This window comes from Salvelinus namaycush, chromosome 2, assembly GCF_016432855.1.
Source record: "Salvelinus namaycush isolate Seneca chromosome 2, SaNama_1.0, whole genome shotgun sequence".
Lineage (NCBI taxonomy): Eukaryota > Metazoa > Chordata > Actinopteri > Salmoniformes > Salmonidae > Salvelinus > Salvelinus namaycush.
The window spans coordinates 72471476-72495296 of NC_052308.1; the positions used below are offsets into that span (position 1 = coordinate 72471476).

The 23821-nt window shown below is 45.7% G+C and overlaps 1 protein-coding gene across 1 annotated transcript in view; it reads left to right on the plus strand.

Moving 5' to 3' along the window:
- LOC120023380 (voltage-dependent P/Q-type calcium channel subunit alpha-1A-like) overlaps window positions 1-23821 on the plus strand; it is a 134733-nt gene that overhangs the window by 15846 nt on the left and 95066 nt on the right. The window contains exons 2-10 of the mRNA XM_038967386.1: window positions 7732-7823; window positions 8034-8191; window positions 9748-9930; window positions 11168-11271; window positions 13759-13874; window positions 14013-14036; window positions 21363-21557; window positions 21997-22109; window positions 23411-23523. Of these exons, the coding sequence (XP_038823314.1) occupies window positions 7732-7823; window positions 8034-8191; window positions 9748-9930; window positions 11168-11271; window positions 13759-13874; window positions 14013-14036; window positions 21363-21557; window positions 21997-22109; window positions 23411-23523 (1098 nt within the window). The remainder of the gene's footprint in view (window positions 1-7731; window positions 7824-8033; window positions 8192-9747; window positions 9931-11167; window positions 11272-13758; window positions 13875-14012; window positions 14037-21362; window positions 21558-21996; window positions 22110-23410; window positions 23524-23821) is intronic.

Below are 23821 nucleotides of genomic sequence, written 5' to 3' on the forward strand. Positions count from 1 at the left end.
TCATAACCTATACATAACACATTCGTAAGCATTACGTATTCATTTAGCTAGTGTTCTGTCCTCTTCTGCAACTAGGTCAGATGGTAACATTTAATTTGAACTGTACCTACACTACATTACCAAAATTATGTGGACACCTGCCCATCGAACATCTCATTCCAAAATCATGCGCATTAATTGAGTTGGTCCCCCCTTTGCTGCTATAACAGCCTCCACTCCTCTGGGAAGGTTTTCCACTAGATGTTGGAACATTGCTGTGGGGACTTGCTTCCATTCAGCCACAAGAGCATTAATGAGGTCGGGCACTGATGTTGGGCGATTAGGCCAGGCTCGCAGTCGGCGTCCCAATTCATCCCAAAGGTGTTCGATGTGGTTGAGGTCAGGGCTCTGTCCAGGCCAGTCAAGTTCTTCCACACTAATCTCGACAAACTATTTCTGTACGGACCTCACTTTGTGCACAGGGCATTGTCATGCTGAAGCAGGGAAGGGCCTTCACATTCATAACCCATACATAGCACATTCATAACCCATACATAGCACATTCATAACCCATACATAGCACATTCATAACCCATACATAACACATTCATAACACATTTATAACCCATTTACAGTAGCTAGTGTCCTGTCCTCTGCTGCAACTGGGTCAAAGCTAAGAAAAGAAAGTGTATGTTTGTCCCCTCTCCATTTAAGAAATCCCCAATGTGATTTTAATGATGCTTAGCAACAGAAACATTTCAACTGATGTTAACACAGTTGGACTTCAGAGATACCAACAGGAAGGAATGGAGGTCACCTGGAAAGCTGAAATGTACTGTATGGGAGAGAGAGAGAGAGATAAACAAAGTATACATGTACAGTATATCAGAAAGGATTCGTGAAGGAGAGAGGGGGATAGCGAGAGGAGGAGAAGGAGAGGAGAAAAAGAGAGAGAGGAAGACGGAAGGATAGAGAGATGGATAGGAAGAGAGGCAGAGAGGAGAGAGCTGGCAGAGAGAGGGAGGGAGAGCGACAGAGAGCGAGGGAGGAGAGAGAGGAGAAAGCTGGGAGAGAGAGTGACATAGAGAGAGAAGGAGGAGTGAGAGAAGGAGAGAGCTGACAGAGAGAGGCAGGGAGGAAGAGAGCGCGACAGGGAGAGAGAGAAGTGGTACCCGTGTGAATATTGTCCCGCTGCCATCACTTCCATTATCATTATAAGCCTGCAGTCATTTAGAGGACTGACTCTCTGCTAAACACTAGGACACTTTACCTACCCTATAGGACAAACACACACACACACACACACACACACACACACACACACACACACACACACACACACACACACACACACACACGTAGAAACACACACACACACGTAGACACACACACACACACACAGACATTCACATACAGGATAAAGTGCGCACACACACACACCACACACACAAACACCACACACACACACACACACGCACACACACACACACACACACACAGGATAGAGCATGCACACCTACACAAACACAAACACACACACACACACACACAGGATAGAGCATGCACACCTACACAAACACACACACACACACACACACACACACACACACACACACACACACACACACACACACACACACACACACACACACACACACACACACACACACACACACACACAGGATAGAGCATGCACACCTACACAAACACACTCATTGAGTAGCTGATGTCCTTGCAAATGCCAGATCACACGCTGGTCCCCACAGAGAAACAGGTGGAGGATCAGCTAGCCAGGGAGAGGGGGAGAGAGGGATGAGGGAGGGATGGAAAGAAGGAGGGAGTGTAGAGGAGAGAGAGGGGGAATGTGAGGGCAGGAGAGAGAAAAGGCCAAAGGATGGAGTGGGGACAAGGTGACGAGAAAGGAGAGAGGGACAGCTGGTCACAGATGAGAGAGAGAGAGAGAGAGAGAGAGATGAATGAGTTGGACATGGAGGAGGAAGCATTCATCCATCCATCCCTCCTTTTACTGCTCTCTCCTTCATCCTCCCTTCGCCTGACTGGTCTGGAGGATTGGCAGACTGGAGGAGGCGAGGAAGCAAGGGAGAGATAAAAAGAGGGAAAGGAGAAAGGGAGAGAGAAAGTGAGTGAGTGGGCAGGTGGAGGAAGGATGTAGAGATACTGTGGTGAGCGGGGGATGGACAAGGGAAGGAAGGATGGGAGGAGGGAGAGAGGAAGGTAGGGAGAGGGTGACTGGACTGGATGGTTAGAGGCGGTGACTGGACTGGATGGCTAGAGGGGAGGAGGGAGGGGGTGACTGGATGGAGCCAGTGGGTCCATCAGCTGAGTGTTGGTCCCGTGTGGCTCAGTTGGTAGAGCATGGCGCTTGCAACGCCAGGGTTGTGGGTTCATTCCCCACGGGGGGACCAGGATGAATATGTATGAACTTTCCAATTTGTAAGTCGCTCTGGATAAGAGCGTCTGCTAAATGACTTAAATGTAAAATGTAAATGTAAATGTTAGCACTCTGCAGAGAGAGAGAGAGAGAGAGAAGAACAATGTCGGACGAGAGAAAGGGAGAGATGTTCAGAGAAGGAGGACAGAGACAGTGGAAAGGGAAAAGAGAGGGAGAGAGATGTTGAGAGTATAGCAATAGAGTGTTTGTGATAAACTAGGTGGGAGGGTGATGTAGCCATTATCATCCCTCTCCCCCTTCAGCTGAGCAAGTAGACTCTTCCAATAATGGAAAGTGATTGGGGCGTACCATGTCTACTGTGAAAAGTGGGGTTGACCAGTGACATAATGGTTGTAAAGGGCAGGTTGATGTGCCATAGCCACATAGTGGGGGGCTTATTGTTGCAGGTTGTGGATTTGAACAGTATATTTTTAGATGGTATTAACTGTTCAATATTTGACTTAATTTCAGATTTTCACATTTTGTGTGTGTGTGTGTGTGTGTGTGTGTGTGTGTGTGTGTGTGTGTGTGTGTGTGTGTGTGTGTGTGTGTGTGTGTGTGTGTGAGGGGTTATAGGGCTCAGTTGGAAACATTGAGTGGACAGGAGCTCACACTGAGATAACACATGGCACTCCCACATGGTTTTCAGATACACACATACAGACACACTCATGCTATACACACCATATACGTACATTCTTTCACACACACACACACACACGCACGCACGCACGCACGCACGCACGCACGCACGCACGCACGCACGCACGCACGCACGCACACACAGGAATGTATAAGAAGAAAGACAGAGTATATCTGACCCAGATTCCTCTGCTCCTGTATGTTAATATGATGTTTTACCCACACATACCCACACACTACTGTACATCACATACTAGATAAGACTGTGTGTTTGTGTGTCTGTGTTTGAAAGCATGTACATTTATGGTGTGTGTAGCGTATGTGTGTGTGTGTGTTTGCTCAGTGTGTGGCAGTGCAGAGAACCCACACCTCAAAAAAGAGTCAATCAATCGCTAGGAGACCCTCTACCCGCCTCGTTGCCACGGCAATGCCGAGATTCCATCAATGAATGAGGGCTCCGTTGCCACAGCAACGGTTATGAATGAGAGCAGTTCGGTAACCGGGGATACTTCGCGAAAAAAGAAATTGTCGGTTGCCATGGTAATTCGGGGAACGGGGAGAGACCTCCGCCATCTTCCTCATCATCATCTTCTTCATCATGTTTGTCTTAGTTGAGGCGTTGGGTTGTAAACATACAGTAGTCTGTATCTGTCTGGGTGAGTACACGCTGTGATGTACACACATACAACCACATTGGTTTCAGTATGTTCACGCTGACACACTTCTAGCATGCAGTTGATTTTCTCTTCTCTTCTGGCCTCCCTCTCTTTCTCTGTTTTACTGTAATACATAGACATACCCTTCGTACACAGTGGAGGCTGCTGAGGGGAGGACGGCTCATAATAATGGCTATGTCTGTGTTTTCTAGGTGTGTTTGTTTGTGTGTGGGAGAGTAGTGTGTGTGTGTCTGCAGGTTGACAGACAGGTGTTCCCCAGTAGAGTGGCCCTGTCAGCACTCTCCACACACCTCTCCTCCGTGTGAATCCCTCGCTACTCTACCATACCTCCCTCCTCTCCCTCCCTCCATCTCACCCAGTCACACAGACACCATCGCCTCTCTCACATTCTCTCTCTTCCTCACACACACCCTCCCTCTCTCTCTCTTTCCCTCCATCTCTCTCCTTTCTCTATCTCTCTTTCTCTGTCTCTCTCTCTCCAGGGTATCTCTGTAGGATTATATAGCAGATTGTCTCTCTCCAGTCACACAGAGCAGTAACACTGCTTTTCAATCTCAATCTCTGACGATGGGCATCGTCCCTATTTTACCGCCATCTTCCTCTTCTTCCATCTCTCTCCTTTATTTGTTCCTCCTCTACCTCACTCCTTTCCCTCCATTCCTTTTTTCATCCTCCTCTTCCATCTCCCTCCTTTATTTGTTCCTCCTCTACCTCACTCCTTTCCTTTCCCTCCTTTCCTTTTCACTTCCTCCTCTTTCTATTCCTCTCCTTCCCCAAAGTGGCTCCTCACCCTTCCACATGTCATCCTTTCTGTAGCTTCTGTCAATTTCCTATTTTCTCTATTCTTCACTTTCACTCTCACTCACCCATCCCTCCATTCTCTTCTTCCATCTCTCTCACCCCTCCATTGCTGCTCTGGTTTCATTCAGTGTGGTCACTGCTGGACACAGTGGTTGCCCCCTCTAGTGGTGGATGCATGTACATGCAGTCAGGTACTGCAGTTGCCATCGGACAGGGTTTCCCAAGGCCGTTTTAGTTTTTGCCCTTACTATCTGTCTTTATAGAATATAGAACAGTTATGTGAATATACAATGGTTGAGACTATTGAGATGTTTTGGAGAGACTTGTGAGGGAGGGAGGGAGGGAGGGAGGGAGGGAGGGAGGGAGGGAGGGAGGGAGGGAGGGAGGGAGGGAGGGAGGGAGGGAGGGAGGGAGGGAGGGAGGGAGGGAGGGAGGGAGGGAGGGAGGGAGGGAGGAGGATAAGGTAAATAAGTGGAGAAGGAGTCCTTCAACACCAGCCAACTCCATCCGTCCCTCCCTTCAACCCTCTATATATCCCTCTATCCATTCATCCATCTCTCAATCCCATGATTGGTCCTCTCCTTGGGGTGAATAGTTTAGTTTCTGCCTTCCTCAGTTGCTCTCGCCAGCAGGCCTGTTAAAACCCTATTGAGAGAATGACTGGTCTGGCACGCACACGGACGGACGGACGCGTACACACACACACACACACACACACACACACACACACACACACACACACACACACACACACACACACACACACACACACACACAGAGTTAAAACCCCATTGAGAGAATGACTGTTCTGGCCAGATATATTCTACCTGTTAATGAATGGGGCTCTTAGTGAAATGAGTCCGGAGCTGAAAGGGAGGAGGAGGAAGAGGAGAGGGGCCAAAACCTGACCTGATGTTTTTTAAAGAGCGTCTGGGAGGAACTGTCTCAGACCGACCGCTTTCTGTCTGTCTTTTGCGTCAGTTGTTATAATATAACTCTCTTTTGCTGAGTGAATTATAGAAGCTGCATATCCCAAACCCCCACCTCTCTTCTTCTCTGTATTTTTCCTCTCTCTCTCTGTGATTCTCCATCACACACATTACCCATGTCTTGTGTGTGACAGAGAACCTGCACTAACCAGCATCAAGTCCTCCTGGTCTGATGTACAGAGAGGCTGACTATCAGAGAGATGGGACCGAGGGAGAGGGAGAGAGGGAGGGAGGGAGGGAATTAATTAATTAAATAGGGATAAATGAGATGACTAGTTGATCACTTCACACCGACCCAGGCAGCTACTGAAAGAGAGGTCGTATAGACCAGTCACAGTGACCATGGTGGTGTGACACTACACACAATGACATGATACACACATGACTCATGTGGATCACGTTACTATGGAGATGTGTGTGAGATCATGTCAGGTCCGTGCTATCCGGAATCCTTGGGACGTCCCTATCCCATTTGAAGTTGGTAAAGGGTAAGGTTAGGGTTAGGTAAGGGTTGTGGATATGGTTAGGGTAAGGTTTAAAAACGTATTATGGCTGAGATCCCGCTAACGGGATCGATATGACAACAGCCAGTGAAAGGGCAGGGCTCCAAAAGGGTCACAAAAATCTGAAATAGAGATAAAATGAATCACTAACCTTTGATGATCTTCATCAGTTGACACTCATAGGACTTCATGTTACACAATACATGTATGTTTTGTTCGATAAAGTTCATATGTATATCAAAAAATCTCAGTATACATTGGCGCGTTATGTTCAGTAGTTCCAAAAACATCCGGTGATTTTGCAGAGAGCCACATCAATTTACAGAAATACTCATTATAAATGTTGATGAAAATACAAGTGTTATGCATGGAACTTTAGATACACTTCTCCTTAATGCAACCGCTGTGTCAGATTTAAAAAAGCTTTACGGAAAAAGCAAGCTAGGCAATAATCTGAGTACGGCGCTCAGAGCCCAAACAAGACAAAAATATATCCGCCATATTGTGCAGTCAACAGAAGTCAGAAATAACATTATAAACATTCACTTACCTTTGATGATCTTCATCAGAATGCACTCCCAGGAATCCCAGTTCCACAATAAATGTTTGTTTTGTTCGATAATGTCCATCATTTATGTCCAAATAACTCTATTTTGTTCGCGCGTTCAGTACACAATCTAAACTCACGACGTGCGGGCAGGTCCAGGCAAAAGTTCAGACAAAGTCATATTACAGTTCGTAGAAACATGTCAGATTTCCCACTTCCTGGTTGGATTTTTCTCAGGTTTTTGCTTGCCATATGAGTTCTGTTATACTTACAGACATCATTCAAACAGTTTTAGAAACTTCAGCGTGTTTTCTATCCAAATATACTAATAATATGCATATATTAGCAACTGGGACTGAGTAGCAGGCAGTTTACTCTGGGCACCTTATTCATCCAAGCTACTCAATACTGCCCCCAGCCATAAGAAGTTAAGGTCAAGGTTTAGGGTAGGGACATCCCAAGGATCCCGGACAGCACTGACCAATCATGTCATGCGTGTGTTCCTGTGCTTTTTATTACTTTTTATACCGCAAATACTGTTTGTTTTCTGCTGAAATGGAACGCTTGTTAATGTTTCCACAGTTTCTACAGTTTCTACTGTCTCTACTGTTTCTACTGTCTCTACTGTTTCCACTGTTTCTACTGTTTCCACTGTTTTCCACTGTTTCCACTGTTTCTACTGTTTCTACTGTCTCTACTGTTTCCACTGTTTCCACTGTTTCTACTGTCTCTACTGTTTCTACTGTTTCCACTGTTTTCCACTGTTTCCACTGTTTCTACTGTTTCTACAGTTTCCACTGTCTCTACTGTTTCTACTGTTTCCACTGTTTCTACTGTTTCTACAGTTTCCACTGTCTCTACTGTTTCTACTGTTTCCACTGTTTTCCACTGTTTCCACTGTTTCTACTGTTTTCTACTGTTTCCACTGTTTCCACTGTATCTACTGTTTTCACTGTCTCCACTGTTTATACTGTCTCCACTGTTTATACTGTCTCCACTGTTTCTACTGTCTCCACTGTTGCTACTGTCTCCACTGTTGCTACTGTCTCCACTGTTTCTACTGTCTCACTGTTTCCACTGTTTCTTCTCCTTTTCTAATTCTCTCTCTTTCTCTTACTTTTCCTCTTCCCTCTCTCCTTAGTATATTGTCGGCGGTTGGCTCCGAATTTGACCTGCGGACACTGAGAGCAGTCAGGGTTCTGCGACCACTTAAGTTGGTGTCAGGGATTCCCAGTAAGTATGGGGACCCCTATGGACATCACTCACTCTGTCTTCCTCTCTGTCTCGCTCTCTTTTCTCTGCTCTCTCTTGCTTTCTCTCTGTTCATCCCCTCCCACTCTCTCTGTCTCTCTCAATCCTCTCCTCTCTCCCTCTCTCTTCCTCCCCCTCTCCCCCCTCTCTCTTTCTATATTCATCTGTGACCATCTGCACTGTGTCCTCCAGGCCTGCAGGTGGTACTCAAGTCCATCATGAAGGCTATGATCCCCCTGCTGCAGATCGGACTGCTTCTCTTTGTGGCCATTCTGATGTTCGCCATCATCGGCCTTGAGTTCTATATGGGAAAGTTCCACACCACCTGTTTCGACATCGCCACTGGTAATGTCCATAGGCCTTGTCTTTAATCAACTACTAGCGACCAAGCACCTACTCCTAGACCCCAAAGACTTGTCTTTAATCAACTACCAGTGACCAAGCACCTACTCCTAGACCCCGAAGACTTGTCTTTAATCAACTACCAGTAACCAAGCAACTACTCCTAGCCCCCGAAGACTGGTCTTTAATCAACTACTAGCGACCATGCACCTACTCCTAGACCCCAAGCCATGTTTTAAATTAACTTCTAGCGACCTACTGTAGCACCTACCCTAGACCCCCAAGCCATGTTTTAAATGAAGTCCTAGTGACCAAGCACCTACTCCTAGACTCCCAAGCTTTGTCTTTAATCAACTACCAGCGACCAAGCACCTACCCCTAGAGCCCCAAGTCATGTATTAAATTAACTCCCGGTGACCAAGCACCTACTCCTAGACCCTCAAGCCCTGTCTTAAATAAACTTCTAATGACCGAACACCTACCCTTAGATACAAATAAAGTAATTGCACTGACTCCTAGACCCACAGGCCCAGTCCCAACTCAACCCCTAGACACTTCCCTAGACCCACAGGGCCAGTCCCAACTCAACCCCTACCCCTAGACACTTCCCTAGACCCACAGGCCCAGTCCCAACTCAACCCCTACCCCTAGACCCACAGGCCCAGTCCCAACTCAACCCCTACCCCTAGACACTTCCCTAGACCCACAGCCCAAGTCCCAACTCAACCCCTACCCCTAGACCCACAGGCCCAGTCCCAAATCAACCCCTAGACCTACAGGCCCAGTCCCAAATCAACCCCTAGACCTACAGGCCCAGTCCCAACTCAACCCCTAGCCCCAGACACTTCCCTAGACCCAAAGGGCCCAGTCCCAACTCAACCCCTAGACCCAAAAGGCCCAGTCCCAACTCAACCCCTAGACCCAAAGGGCCCGGTCCCAACTCAACCCCTAGACCCAAAGGGCCCGGTCCCAAGTCAACCCCTAGACCCAAAGGGCCCAGTCCCAACTCAACCCCTAGACCCAAAGGGCCCGGTCCCAACTCAACCCCTAGACCCAAAGGGCCCAGTCCCAACTCAACCCCTAGACCCAAAGGGCCCGGTCCCAACTCAACCCCTAGACCCAAAGGGCCCGGTCCCAACTCAACCCCTAGACCCAAAGGGCCCAGTCCCAACTCAACCCCTAGACCCAAAGGGCCCAGTCCCAACTCAACCCCTAGACCCAAAGGGCCCAGTCCCAACTCAACCCCTACCCCTAGACCCAAAGGGCCCAGTCCCAACTCAACCCCAACCCCTAGACCCAAAGGGCCCAGTCCCAACTCAACCCCAACCCCTAGACCCAAAGGGCCCAGTCCCAACTCAACCCCTAGCCCCAGACAGTACAGGAAGACATTGAGACACAGCCCATCTCGTATCCCTTCAATTATTTTACTGGACCACCACTTCCCTGTTTTCTTATGCTGATTTCAACTCTAATCAATCTCATCTCTCCCTCACTTGTTCCCCTACTCTCTCGCTCCCCCTCCCCTCTCTCCCCTCCCTCTCTTTCTCTCTCCTCTATAGATGAGATTTATGATGAGTTGCCATGCGGTACAGAGTTACCGTCCAGATTGTGTCCTAATGGGACCACGTGTAAAGGCTATTGGCTGGGGCCCAACTATGGGATCACCCAATTCGACAACATTCTCTTTGCTGTCCTCACTGTATTCCAATGTATCACCATGGAGGGTTGGACCGACATGTTATACTATGTGAGTATACAGGGCTGTGTGTGGGGTGGAAGTGTGTGTGTGTGTGTGTGGGGAGATGGACTGTGTGTGTGTGCGTGTTTGGGGGGGTTGAAGTGTGTGGGTGTGGGGTGATGGACTGTGTGTGTGCGTGTTTGGGGGGGTTGAAGTGTGTGTGTGTGGGGTGATGGACTGTGTGTGTGTGCGTGTTTGGGGGGGTTGAAGTGTGTGTGTGTGTTCGCTGTCCTCCCTGTACTTCCAGTATATCACCATGGAGGGATGGGTCGACATGTTATGCTATGTGCTGTAAGTGATTTCATTGTAAATACTAATCCTTGTAAAAAATATACAGCACAGGGAACACTATGGTCTGCTAATGTAATACCGATTTCCACACAATGTATAATTCATTGGCAACACATCTAGACACAATGTATAATTTACAGTCCACATCATATTCTATTCCATTCCTTCCAAATGTTTGGGAAAACACACGCTAGTGTTATGTAAGAAGTATGGAAATGGGCAGGACTGGTATTTGTGGAATGGAACCACTTTTAGATGCACATTTAATACATTTTTCAGCTCTGTTTGTTTGATCTCATGTCTGTCTAAGCTGTCTGTCTGTCTGACTAACGTCCTGTCTGTCTGTCTAGCTGTCTGATTAACCTGTCTGTCTGTCTGATTAACCTCCTGTCTGTATGTCTGTCTGACTAACCTGTATGTCTGTCTGTCTGATTAACCTGTCTGTCTGTCTGACTAACCTGTCTGTTTGTCTGTCTGTCTGCCTGATTAACCTGTCTGTCTGTCTGTCTGTCTGTCTGTCTGTCTGTCTGTCTGTCTGACTAACCTGTCTGTCTGTCTGTCTGTCTGATTAACCTTCTGTATGTCTGACTAACCTGTCTATTTGTCTGTCTGTCTGATTAACTTGTCTGTATGTCTGACTATGTCTGTTTGTCTGTCTGTCTGACTAACCTCCTGTCTGTCTATATGTCTGTCTTACTGACTAACCTTCTGTATGTCTATCTGTCTGACTAATCTCCTGTCTGTATGTCTGTCTGTTTGTCTGTCTGACTAACCTCATGTCTGTCTATCTGTCTATCTCTCCAGAGTAATGATGTCTGTCTATCTGTCTGTCTCTCCAGAGTAATGATGTCTGTCTATCTGTCTGTCTCTCCAGATTAATGATGTCTGTCTGTCTCTCCAGAGTAATGATGTCTGTCTGTCTCTCCAGAGTAATGATGTATGTCTGTCTCTCCAGAGTAATGATGTAGAGGGAAGTGCCTGGAACTGGATGTACTACATCCCCCTCATCATCATCGGGTCCTTCTTCATGTTAAATCTGGTGCTGGGCGTCCTCTCAGGGTACGTAAATACACACACCTGTGTGTGTGTGTGTGTGTGTGTGTGTGTGTGTGTGTGTGTGTGTGTGTGTGTGTGTGTGTGTGTGTGTGCGTGTGTGTGTGTGTGTGTGTGTGTGTGTGTGTGTGTGTGCGCGCATGCGTGTTTAACTGATCCATTCACAACTTTCCTTCCTCAATACTCCCTCCTCCACCCCTCTCTAAACACAGTCTCTCAGGTCCTAGATTGACGGTTTTCTAGTTATCCTAAGAGTCTTTAAGAGTTATCCTAAGAGTCTTTAAGAGTTATCCTAAGAGTCTTTAAGAGTTATCCTAAGAGTCTTTTGCAATTGCAAATCAAATAGCTAAATGATCCTTGGTATGACCTTCTTAAAAAATTCCATATAGCTTAGTAGAACCCACTACACAGCTTAGACAGGGCTTAGAATGTCTTTAAGAAGAGTCTTTAAGAATTATCCTGAGATTTTTTAAGAGTTATCCTGAGATTCTCTAAGAGTTATGCCAATAGTCTTTAAGAATTATCCTGAGATTCTCTAAGAGTTATCCCAATAGTCTTTAAGAGTTATCCTGAGATTCTTTAAGAGTTATCCTAAGAGTCTTTAAGAGTTATCCTGAGATTCTCTAAGAGTTATCCCAATAGTCTTTAAGAGTTATCCTGAGATTCTCTTAGAAATCCTAATAGTCTTTAAGAATTGTCCTGAGATTCTTTAAGAGTTATCCCAATAGTCTTTAAGATTTATCCCAATAGTCTTTAAGAGTTATCCTGAGATTCTTTAAGAGTTATCCCAATAGTCTTTAAGATTTATCCCAATAGTCTTTAAGAGTTATCCTGATATTCTCTAAGAATTATCCTGAGATTCTCTAAGAGTTATCCCAATAGTCTTTAAGAGTTATCCTGAGATTCTCTAAGAGTTATCCCAATAGTCTTTGAGAGCTATCCCAATAGTCTTTAAGAGTTATCCTGAGATTCTCTAAGAGTTATCCTGATATTCTCTAAGAGTTATCCCAATAGTCTTTAAGAGTTATCCTGAGATTCTTTAAGAGTTATCCCAATAGTCTTTAAGAATTATCCTGAGATTCTCTAAGATATCCTAATAGTCTTTAAGAATTGTCCTGAGATTCTTTAAGAGTTATCCCAATAGTCTTTAAGATTTATCCCAATAGTCTTTAAGAGTTATCCTGAGATTCTTTAAGAGTTATCCCAATAGTCTTTAAGATTTATCCCAATAGTCTTTAAGAGTTATCCTGATATTCTCTAAGAATTATCCTGAGATTCTCTAAGAGTTATCCCAATAGTCTTTAAGAGTTATCCCAATAGTCTTTAAGAGTTATCCTGAGATTCTCTAAGAGTTATCCTGATATTCTCTAAGAGTTATCCCAATAGTCTTTAAGAGTTATCCTGAGATTCTTTAAGAGTTATCCCAATAGTCTTTAAGAATTATCCTGAGATTCTCTAAGAGTTATCCTGAGATTCTCTAAGAGTTATCCCAATAGTCTTTAAGAGTTATCCTGAGATTCTCTAAGAGTTATCCTAATAGTCTTTAAGAGTTATCCTGAGATTCTCTAAGAGTTATCCTAATAGTCTTTAAGAGTTATCCTGAGATTCTTTAAGAGTTATCCCAATAGTCTTTAAGAGTTATCCTGAGATTCTCTAAGAGTTATCCCAATAGTCTTTAGGAATTATCCTAACTCTGTAACAGAGAAGTATTAAACCGTTATACTACATCTGTAACAGTGTTAAACACTTATCCTAACAGATATCCTAAGTGTATAGAATGGTCTTTAACACATATAATCACGACTTTTACGACTCCTGGATTGACGTTTTTCTAAGAGTGATCCTAAGTGTATTTTAACACTAATCCTAAATCTGTAACATCAACCCTATTCAGCTGAGCTCAGGGCGATGTTATTCAATTATTCCATTATGAGGAAGTTATTATCAGGCGTTTCTTCGAGAGGAGTCTGTGTGTTGGTTAACCTGCTAATCTGACAGGCATTTTCAACGGCGCTCACCCCTCAACCCTCAATCCCCTCACACTGACTGAACTCTGCTAATCTGTGTTCGCCCCAAATCCACTGACGCACAGCGGACGGGAAGACACGCACACACAGTAGAGACACACACACATGCTTTTATTGCGGCCGTGCGCCAGGGAGTCTGGGAAGAGCGTGGTAATCCATGGATGCCGATTTATGGAACTCTTCAGAAAAGGGGGAGCGCTATTCATTCACATGTGACTAGAGATTTAGACAGAGTATTTTACCTGCTGTGTGTGTGTGTGTGTGTGTGTGTGTGTGTGTGTGTGTGTGTGTGTGTGTGTGTGTGTGTGTGTGTGTGTGTGTGTGTGTGTGTGTGTGTGTGTGTGTGTGTGTGTGTGTGTGTGTGCGTGTGTGTGTGCGCGCATGGATATGTGTGAGTGTGACCCTAGTGTGTGTACTAGATATAGTGTGTTACCAGTAAGTGATTGTGTGTGCACTACCCCTACAGAGAGTTTGCCAAAGAGAGAGAGCGAGTGGAGAACCGTGCAGAGTTCCTCAAATTGAGACGCCAGCAACAAATAGAGAGAGAGCTAAACGGTTATCTAGAATGGATCTGTAAAGCAGGTAAGTAAAAAAAACACACACACACTTCCTGTACACAAACTGTAACACTGTTCTTTAAGATATTGCTCTTTAACTCTATACAAACTGACAACTGACATGATGTGTCGTTGTTGACCATGCATTATTGTGTTTCTACAGAGGAGGTCCTTCTGAATGAGGATGGTACCATTTTTACCGGTAAAGTTGCTTCAGTCTACTTCAGTCAGAGTGGGGGGTGGGTGGGTGGGTGGGTGGGTGGGGGGAAGAGATGAGAGAAATGAGTCAAAGACAGAAAGCGTATGAGAGAATCGTGTTGGTTGAGAGAGAGAGACAGAAAGTGTATGAGAGAATTGTGTTGTTTGAGAGAGAGACAGAAAGTGTATGAGAGAATTGTGTTGTTTGAGAGAGAGACAGAAAGTGTATGAGAGAATCGTGTTGGTTGAGAGAGAGACAGAAAGTGTGAGAGAATCGTGTTGGTTGAGAGAGAGACAGAAAGTGTATGAGAGAATCGTGTTGTTTGAGAGAGAGACAGAAAGTGTATGAGAGAATCGTGTTGGTTGAGAGAGAGAGACAGAAAGTGTATGAGAGAATTGTGTTGTTTGAGAGAGAGACAGAAAGTGTATGAGAGAATCGTGTTGGTTGAGAGAGAGAGACAGAAAGTGTATGAGAGAATTGTGTTGTTTGAGAGAGAGACAGAAAGTGTATGAGAGAATCGTGTTGGTTGAGAGAGAGACAGAAAGTGTGAGAGAATCGTGTTGGTTGAGAGAGAGACAGAAAGTGTATGAGAGAATCGTGTTGGTTGAGAGAGAGACAGAAAGTGTATGAGAGAATTGTGTTGTTTGAGAGAGAGACAGAAAGTGTATGAGAGAATCATGTTGGTTGAGAGAGAGACAGAAAGTGTATGAGAGAATCGTGTTGGTTGAGAGAGAGACAGAAAGTGTATGAGAGAATCGTGTTGGTTGAGAGAAAGAACAATTTGTGAAAGAAGCTAGATTTCCATCCAACTGGCGATAGATTTTCTTAACCCCCCCCCCCCCCCCCCCCCCCGTGCGTGCTTTTTCCCTCCAGAGATGTTTCTGTCACATTGACTTGTTGCATATAAAAGGCTGTACGTGATGATGTAGTCCACATTAAAACATATTTGGGGTTAAATTCCCATTTACTGTATGAGAAATGCAAGTTAAATGGGTTTCCATCGCATTTCCAACTCTACTGATGGTTTGCTCACAAAACAATGTGTGTTGTATAGTGAGTGTGCCCTCTCTGGTATTGTCACATGCGTAAAATACAACAGGTGTAGACCTTACTGTGAGATGTTTACTTACAAGCCCTTAACCCACAATGCAGCTCAAGAAATAGTTAATAAAATATTTACTAAATAAACTAAAGTTTAAAAAAAATAGAGTCAATCAAAAAGTAACACAAGGGGTTCCGGTACCGAGTGCGGGGGTACGGGTTAGTCCAGGTCATTAGGGGTTCCGGTACCGAGTGCGGGGGTACGGGTTAGTCCAGGTCATTAGGGGTTCCGGTACCGAGTGCGGGGGTACGGGTTAGTCCAGGTCATTAGGGGTTCCGGTACCGAGTGCGGGGGTACGGGTTAGTCCAGGTCATTAGGGGTTCCGGTACCGAGTGCGGGGTACGGGTTAGTCCAGGTCATTAGGGGTTCCGGTACCGAGTGCGGGGGTACGGGTTAGTCCAGGTCATTAGGGGTTCCGGTACCGAGTGCGGGGGTACGGGTTAGTCCAGGTCATTAGGGGTTCCGGTACCGAGTGCGGGGGTACGGGTTAGTCCAGGTCATTAGGGGTTCCGGTACCGAGTGCGGGGGTACGGGTTAGTCCAGGTCATTAGGGGTTCCGGTACCGAGTGCGGGGGTACGGGTTAGTCCAGGTCATTAGGGGTTCCGGTACCGAGTGCGGGGGTACGGGTTAGTCCAGGTCATTAGGGGTTCCGGTACCGAGTGCGGGGGTACGGGTTAGTCCAGGTCATTAGGGGTTCCGGTACCGAGTGCGGGGGTACGGGTTAGTCCAGGTCATTAGGGGTTCCGGTACCGAGTGCGGGGGTACGGGTTAGTCCAGGTCATTAGGGGTTCCGGTACCGAGTGCGGGGGTACGGGTTAGTCCAGGTCATTAGGGGTTCCGGTACCGAGTGCGGGGGTACGGGTTAGTCCAGGTCATTAGGGGTTCCGGTACCGAGTGCGGGGGTACGGGTTAGTCCAGGTCATTAGGGGTTCCGGTACCGAGTGCGGGGGTACGGGTTAGTCCAGGTCATTAGGGGTTCCGGTACCGAGTGCGGGGGTACGGGTTAGTCCAGGTCATTAGGGGTTCCGGTACCGAGTGCGGGGGTACGGGTTAGTCCAGGTCATTAGGGGTTCCGGTACCGAGTGCGGGGGTACGGGTTAGTCCAGGTCATTAGGGGTTCCGGTACCGAGTGCGGGGGTACGGGTTAGTCCAGGTCATTAGGGGTTCCGGTACCGAGTGCGGGGGTACGGGTTAGTCCAGGTCATTAGGGGTTCCGGTACCGAGTGCGGGGGTACGGGTTAGTCCAGGTCATTAGGGGTTCCGGTACCGAGTGCGGGGGTACGGGTTAGTCCAGGTCATTAGGGGTTCCGGTACCGAGTGCGGGGGTACGGGTTAGTCCAGGTCATTAGGGGTTCCGGTACCGAGTGCGGGGGTACGGGTTAGTCCAGGTCATTAGGGGTTCCGGTACCGAGTGCGGGGGTACGGGTTAGTCCAGGTCATTAGGGGTTCCGGTACCGAGTGCGGGGGTACGGGTTAGTCCAGGTCATTAGGGGTTCCGGTACCGAGTGCGGGGGTACGGGTTAGTCCAGGTCATTAGGGGTTCCGGTACCGAGTGCGGGGGTACGGGTTAGTCCAGGTCATTAGGGGTTCCGGTACCGAGTGCGGGGGTACGGGTTAGTCCAGGTCATTAGGGGTTCCGGTACCGAGTGCGGGGGTACGGGTTAGTCCAGGTCATTAGGGGTTCCGGTACCGAGTGCGGGGGTACGGGTTAGTCCAGGTCATTAGGGGTTCCGGTACCGAGTGCGGGGGTACGGGTTAGTCCAGGTCATTAGGGGTTCCGGTACCGAGTGCGGGGGTACGGGTTAGTCCAGGTCATTAGGGGTTCCGGTACCGAGTGCGGGGGTACGGGTTAGTCCAGGTCATTAGGGGTTCCGGTACCGAGTGCGGGGGTACGGGTTAGTCCAGGTCATTAGGGGTTCCGGTACCGAGTGCGGGGGTACGGGTTAGTCCAGGTCATTAGGGGTTCCGGTACCGAGTGCGGGGGTACGGGTTAGTCCAGGTCATTAGGGGTTCCGGTACCGAGTGCGGGGGTACGGGTTAGTCCAGGTCATTAGGGGTTCCGGTACCGAGTGCGGGGGTACGGGTTAGTCCAGGTCATTAGGGGTTCCGGTACCGAGTGCGGGGGTACGGGTTAGTCCAGGTCATTAGGGGTTCCGGTACCGAGTGCGGGGGTACGGGTTAGTCCAGGTCATTAGGGGTTCCGGTACCGAGTGCGGGGGTACGGGTTAGTCCAGGTCATTAGGGGTTCCGGTACCGAGTGCGGGGGTACGGGTTAGTCCAGGTCATTAGGGGTTCCGGTACCGAGTGCGGGGGTACGGGTTAGTCCCAGGTCATTAGGGGTTCCGGTACCGAGTGCGGGGGTACGGGTTAGTCCAGGTCATTAGGGGTTCCGGTACCGAGTGCGGGGGTACGGGTTAGTCCAGGTCATTAGGGGTTCCGGTACCGAGTGCGGGGGTACGGGTTAGTCCAGGTCATTAGGGGTTCCGGTACCGAGTGCGGGGGTACGGGTTAGTCCAGGTCATTTGTAATGTGACTATGCATAGATAATAAATAGAGAGTAGCAGCAGTGTAAAAACAAAGGGGGGTGTTCAATGTAAATAGTCTGGGTAGCCATTTGATTAGCTATTCAGCAGTCTTATGGTTTGGGGGTAGAAGCTGTTAAGGAGCCTTTTGGTCCTAGATTTGGCGCTCCGGTACCGCTTGCCGTGCGGTAGCAGAGAGAATAGTCTCTGACTTGGGTGACTGGAGTCTTTGACAATTTATTGGGCTTTCCTCTGACACTGCCTAGTATAGAGGTCCTGGATGTCAGGAAGCTTGGCCCCAGTGATGTACTGGGCCGTACGGTTACCTTCGCTTTCTTGGGCACAGGGACTTTAGTGGTCCGTTTGAAACATATAGGTATTATAGACTCGGACAGGGAGCTGTTGAAAATGTCAGTGAATACACTTGCCAGTTGATCCACGCATGCTTTGAGTACACGTCCTGGTAATCCATCTGGCCCCGCGGCTTTGTGAATTTTGACCTGTTTAAAGGTCTTGCTCACATCGGTTACGGAGAGCGTGATCACACAGTCTTCCGGAACAACTGGTGCTCTCATGCATGCTTCAGTGTTGCTTGCCTCGAAGTGAGCATAAAAGGCTTTTAGCTAGTCTGGTAGGCTTGCGTCACTGGGCAGCTCGCGACTGTGTTACCCTTTGTAGTCTGTAATAGTATTCAATCCTTGCCACATCCGACTAGCGTCAGAGCTGATGTAGTAGGATTCAATCTTAGTCCTGTATTGACACTTTGCCTGTTTGATGGTTCGTCTGAGGGCATAGTGGGATTTCTTATAAGCATCCAGATTGGTGGCAGCTTTAGCCTTTAGCTAGGTGCGGATGTTGCCTGTAATCCATGGGTTCTGGTTGGGAAATGCACATACGGTCACTGTGGGGACGATGTCATCGATGCACTTATTGATGAAGCCAGTGATTGAGTCGAGATATTCCTCAATGCCATTGGATGAATCCCGGAACATATTCCAGTCTGTGCTAGCAAAACAGTCCTGTAGCGTAGCATCCGCGTCATCTGACCACTTCCGTATTGAGCGAGACATTGGTACTTCCTGCTTTAGTTTTTGCTTGTAAGCAGGAATCGGGAGGATAGACTTATGGTCAGATTTGCAAAATGGAGGGCGAGGGAGAGTCTCTGTGTGTGGAGTAAAGGTGGTCTAGAGTTTTCCTCTGGTTGCACATGTGACATGCTGGTAGAAATGAGGTAAAACAGATTTAAGTTTCCCCTCATTAAAGTCACAGGCCACTAGGAGAGCCACTTCTGGATTAGAATTTTCTTGTTTGCTTATGGCCTTATGCAGCTCGTTGAGTGCGGTCTTAGTGCCCGCATCGGTTTGTGGTGGTAAATAGACGGCTACGAATAATGTAGATGAGAAATCTCTTGGTAGATAGTGTGGTCTACAGCTTATCATGAGGTATTCAACCTAAGGCGAGCAATACCTTGAGACTTCTTTAATATTAGACGTCGCGCACCAGCAGTTACTGGCAAATAGACACACACCCCCACCCCTCGTCTTACCAGACGTAGCTGCTCTGTCCTGCCAAAACACGGAGAAGCCAGCCAGCTCTATATTATCCTTGTCTTTGTTCAGCCAAGTCTCGGTGAAACATAAGATATTACAGTTTTTAATGTCCTGTTGGTAGGATAGTCTTAATCATAGATCATCCAGTTTGTTTTCCAATGACTGCACGTTGGCCAATAATACAGAGGGTAGTGGTGGTTTACCTACTTGTCTGCAAATTCTTACAAGGCACCCAGCCCTCCTCCCCCTTTCCCCCTTTCTCCGTCTTTTCTTCATGCTGATGATGGGGAATGGGCCTTGTCTCGACAAAGCAGCGTCAGACTCATTAAATAAAAAATCTTTGTCCAGTTTGAGGTGAGTAATCGCTGTTCTGATGTCCAGAAGCTCTTTTCGGTCATACGAGACAGTAGCAGCAACATTATGTACCAAATGAGTTACACTCACACGAAACAACTAACAAAATAGTACAGTTGGTTAGGAGCCCGTAAAACGGAACAAGATTATTTTATTTGTCAAATGGCAGCCAAGCATCGATTATCATGTCACCAGAATAAGACCCTCGATATTTATTGGAAAGGAACATCAAGCTCATCACGTTGCACTTTCACCACAGAACGGCTCATAATAATGGCCGGAAAGGAGGAAATGGAATGGCATCAAACACATGGAAACCATGTTTGGTGTATTTGTTACCATTCCACGAATTCCGCTCCAGTCGTTAAAACGTGCCCGTCCTCCCTAATGAAGGTGCCACCAACCTCCTGTGACTTTCACAACACTGTCTTTCATCTGAATAAACGATGTGCTTTCCTGACGAGTCTTAGTGGGAGGACCACACAACATGTCATCGCGTGACGCCAAGTTTACGATATGATGGTTATTATATCAATATTTGTGCATAAAAGGGTTTCCACCGCCATTTCTCACATAATTAATTTTACTGACACAAAAAGATCCCACCTTGTCTTGCGTATTTTGTTTTGTCGACATTTGGAAAGTTTGACGAAGAATGTTCGGTTTCCATCAGGCCTGTCATGATGGAAATCCGATATGTACTTTACTGGCATAAAAAGGTTGGATGGAAACCTTGTTTGTGATACCGAGAGAGAGAGAAGGAGTGTGTGTGTCAGAGAGAGAGAGAGAGAGAGAGAGAGAGATTGGAACATTCTATCTTTCTATATCCTCCAGGTACCGTCAAGACCAAGAACAAGAAAGAGCTGCTGAATCCAGAGGAGGGGGAAGACGGTGGAGCTAATGGTTTTTATTACACAATTATTTATAATATCATAATAATATAACGAAGAAGCATTACCGTGTAAAACAGGGATCTTCAACCTTTTCTTGCTCAGGCGCCCCCTCCCAGGCAACCGGCGACCCAGGGACCCCCATCATACGTTAGCAAAAATAAATGTATCATGTATTTTCTTATCAGGTGAATGATTATGGCAAGGAGAACTAATCAACATTTTAATATGAATAGATTTGGTAGATCTTTTCATTATTTTGACCTCCCCACATTATAATTGGAGGCAGTGTACACTATAACACAGGCTATTAGCTAGAAAGGTAACTCCAAACACATTTTCACTAAAAGCAGCTCTTTAGCTGGTTAAACAAAAGTTAGCAAAGTGTTGGCAAAAATGTATGTTCAAGTCAAGAAAGCTTTTACCATCAGTCAGCGGCACTTGACTGTTTGTGGGTGCTTTTTCAAAGTCTATGTCAGAGACTTCAGTGAGTGTAATTTGCTCAATGTTAGGAGTTGAGAAATACATTCCACGTCATTAGAAAGAAGATATTCTAATATTTCCTGTAGGTATGCCACTGGAATTGTGATACAGTGAGTTATAATTGAAATAATCTGTCTGTAAACAATTGTTGGGAAAATTACTTGTGTCATGCACAAAGTAGATGTCCTAACCACCGTGCCAAAACTATAGTTTGTTAACAAGAAATTTGTGGAGTGGTTGAAAAACGAGTTTTAATGACTCCAACCTGAGTGTATGTAAACTTCCGACTTCAACTGTATGACAAAAGTAAAAATACTTAGCATAGAAATAGCATAGATAGAACGGATCTACCGCTTATCAAACGTTGTTTTCAAGGCGAATGACAGATCTATAACTCTTCATCTTCTTCTAGGAGACCCGTTTGGCCGAGGTGGTCTACAGGATGGGTCCAACTACAATAGGAACGAGCGGCGGATCCGGTTCTTCATCCGTAAGATGGTGAAGACTCAGGCCTTCTACTGGACCGTACTGAGTCTGGTGGGCCTCAACACCATGTGTGTGGCGGTGGTACACTATGAACAGCCTGATATCCTCTCCGACTTTCTCTGTGAGTAGATGTACATGCACACACACACACACATGAAAACACACACACGCACATGCAAACACACCCACACACTCCATGATCACACACACACCTCACCTCAACACAATGTGCACTACGACCAGGCCTGAGATGCTGTCCTCCTGTCTCTGTGAGTCTCACGCACACTTCCTGAACTGAAGTGATTATGCATGGCTAGTGTCCAGTCTAATTTCCATAAGATGTCTAGCTGATGAAGTCTATTAGTCATGTAGAGTTATCATCACAGCAGTCTGCCATCATAGACTAGCTAGTGTCATTATTGATCTCCAGTCATCTAACCTGATTCTCTATCTCTTCCCTTCCTCCTTCTCTACCCACTTTCTCTTTCTCTCTGTCTAAATCCCCCTTCTCTCCTCATGTCTCTCTCTCTCTCGCTCTCTCTCTCTCTCTCTCTCTCCAGTCTATGCAGAGTTTATATTCTTGGGCCTGTTCATGTCAGAGATGTGTATTAAGATGTATGGCTTGGGGACTAGGCCCTACTTCAACTCCTCCTTCAACTGCTTTGACTGTGTTGTGAGTAGAGATGTTACTCCTGCTACTACTATACTACTACTATACTACTACCATATTACTACTATACTACTATATTACTACTATACTACCATATTACTACTATACTACTGCTGTATTACTATATTACTACTATACTACCATATTACTACTATACTACTGCTGTATTACTATATTACTACTATACTACCACTATACCACTACTATATTACAATATCACTACTATACTACTACTATACTACTACTATACTACTACCATATTACAACCATACTACTATACCACTACCATGGTACTACTATATTACTACTATACTACCATATTACTACCATATTACTACTATACTACTACTGTATTACTATATTACTACTATACTACTACTATATTACAATATTACTACTATACCACTACACTACCACTATATTACTACTATACTACAATATTACTGCTATACTACCACTATATTGCTGCTATACTGCTACTATATTACTACTATACTGTTACTATATTACTATTATACTACTACTATATTACTACTATACTACTACATTACTACTATTCTTATACTATAACACTGCATATTACTATATTACTACTACTGTTCTACTACTGTGCTACTACTATAATACTACTATATTACTATATTACTACTATTCTACTACTATACTACTACTATATTACTAAATTACTACTGCTACATTACTACTGTTCTACTACTATACTAATATATTACTACCATACTACTACTATACCACCAGTATAGCACTAATATATTACTGCTATACTACTACTATACCACCAGTATACTGCCAATATATTAATACTATACTACTGATATTCCACCAGTATACTACTAATACATTACTACTATACTACTACTATACCACCAATATACTGCTAATATATTACTACTATACTACTACTAAACCACCAGTATACTACTAATATATTACTACCATACTACTACTGTACCACCAGTATACTACTAATATATTACTACTATTACTATACTGCTACTATACCACCAGTATACTACTACTATATTATTACTATACTACTACTATGCCACCAGTATACTACTAATATATTACTACTATACTACTACTATACCACCAGTATACTACTACTATAGCTTCTACTGCTGTTGATAATGTGCATCTGAAGCTGAAAATCATTTCATTGGCACTAGCTGAACTATATTGACTATGAAGTGATGATACCTTTTGTTTGTATCATTCAGAACCAGTCAATTCACTTTGTGTGTGTTCTAATCCACATGACTGCATGTGATGTGTGTGTGTGTTAGGTGATCGTGGGCAGTATATTTGAGGTGATATACGCGGTCATTAAGCCAGGGACATCGTTTGGCATCAGTGTGTTAAGAGCCCTCCGACTCCTCAGGATCTTCAAAGTCACCAAGTGAGTCTCACACACACATGCAGCGTTGTTTGGCCTCTTCAGTCACCAATGGATTCTGTGTTTCACCACTGCTACAGGCTAGTTACATCATCAGCCTTTCTGCATCCTTTTCTCATTTTCTCTCTGATTCTATTTTCCAGTCGGCCATCACTGCTGTCTGCCTCTGTCTCTTTTCCTCCCTTGCTTTCTTCTCTTTCTCTGACCTAGCCAGTTTGACAAAAAAGTGCTTTTGATGTCTTGATGTTTTTTTACGCCTGTCCACTAACCTCTCTCTTCCCCTTCTTCCTTTCTTTCTTTT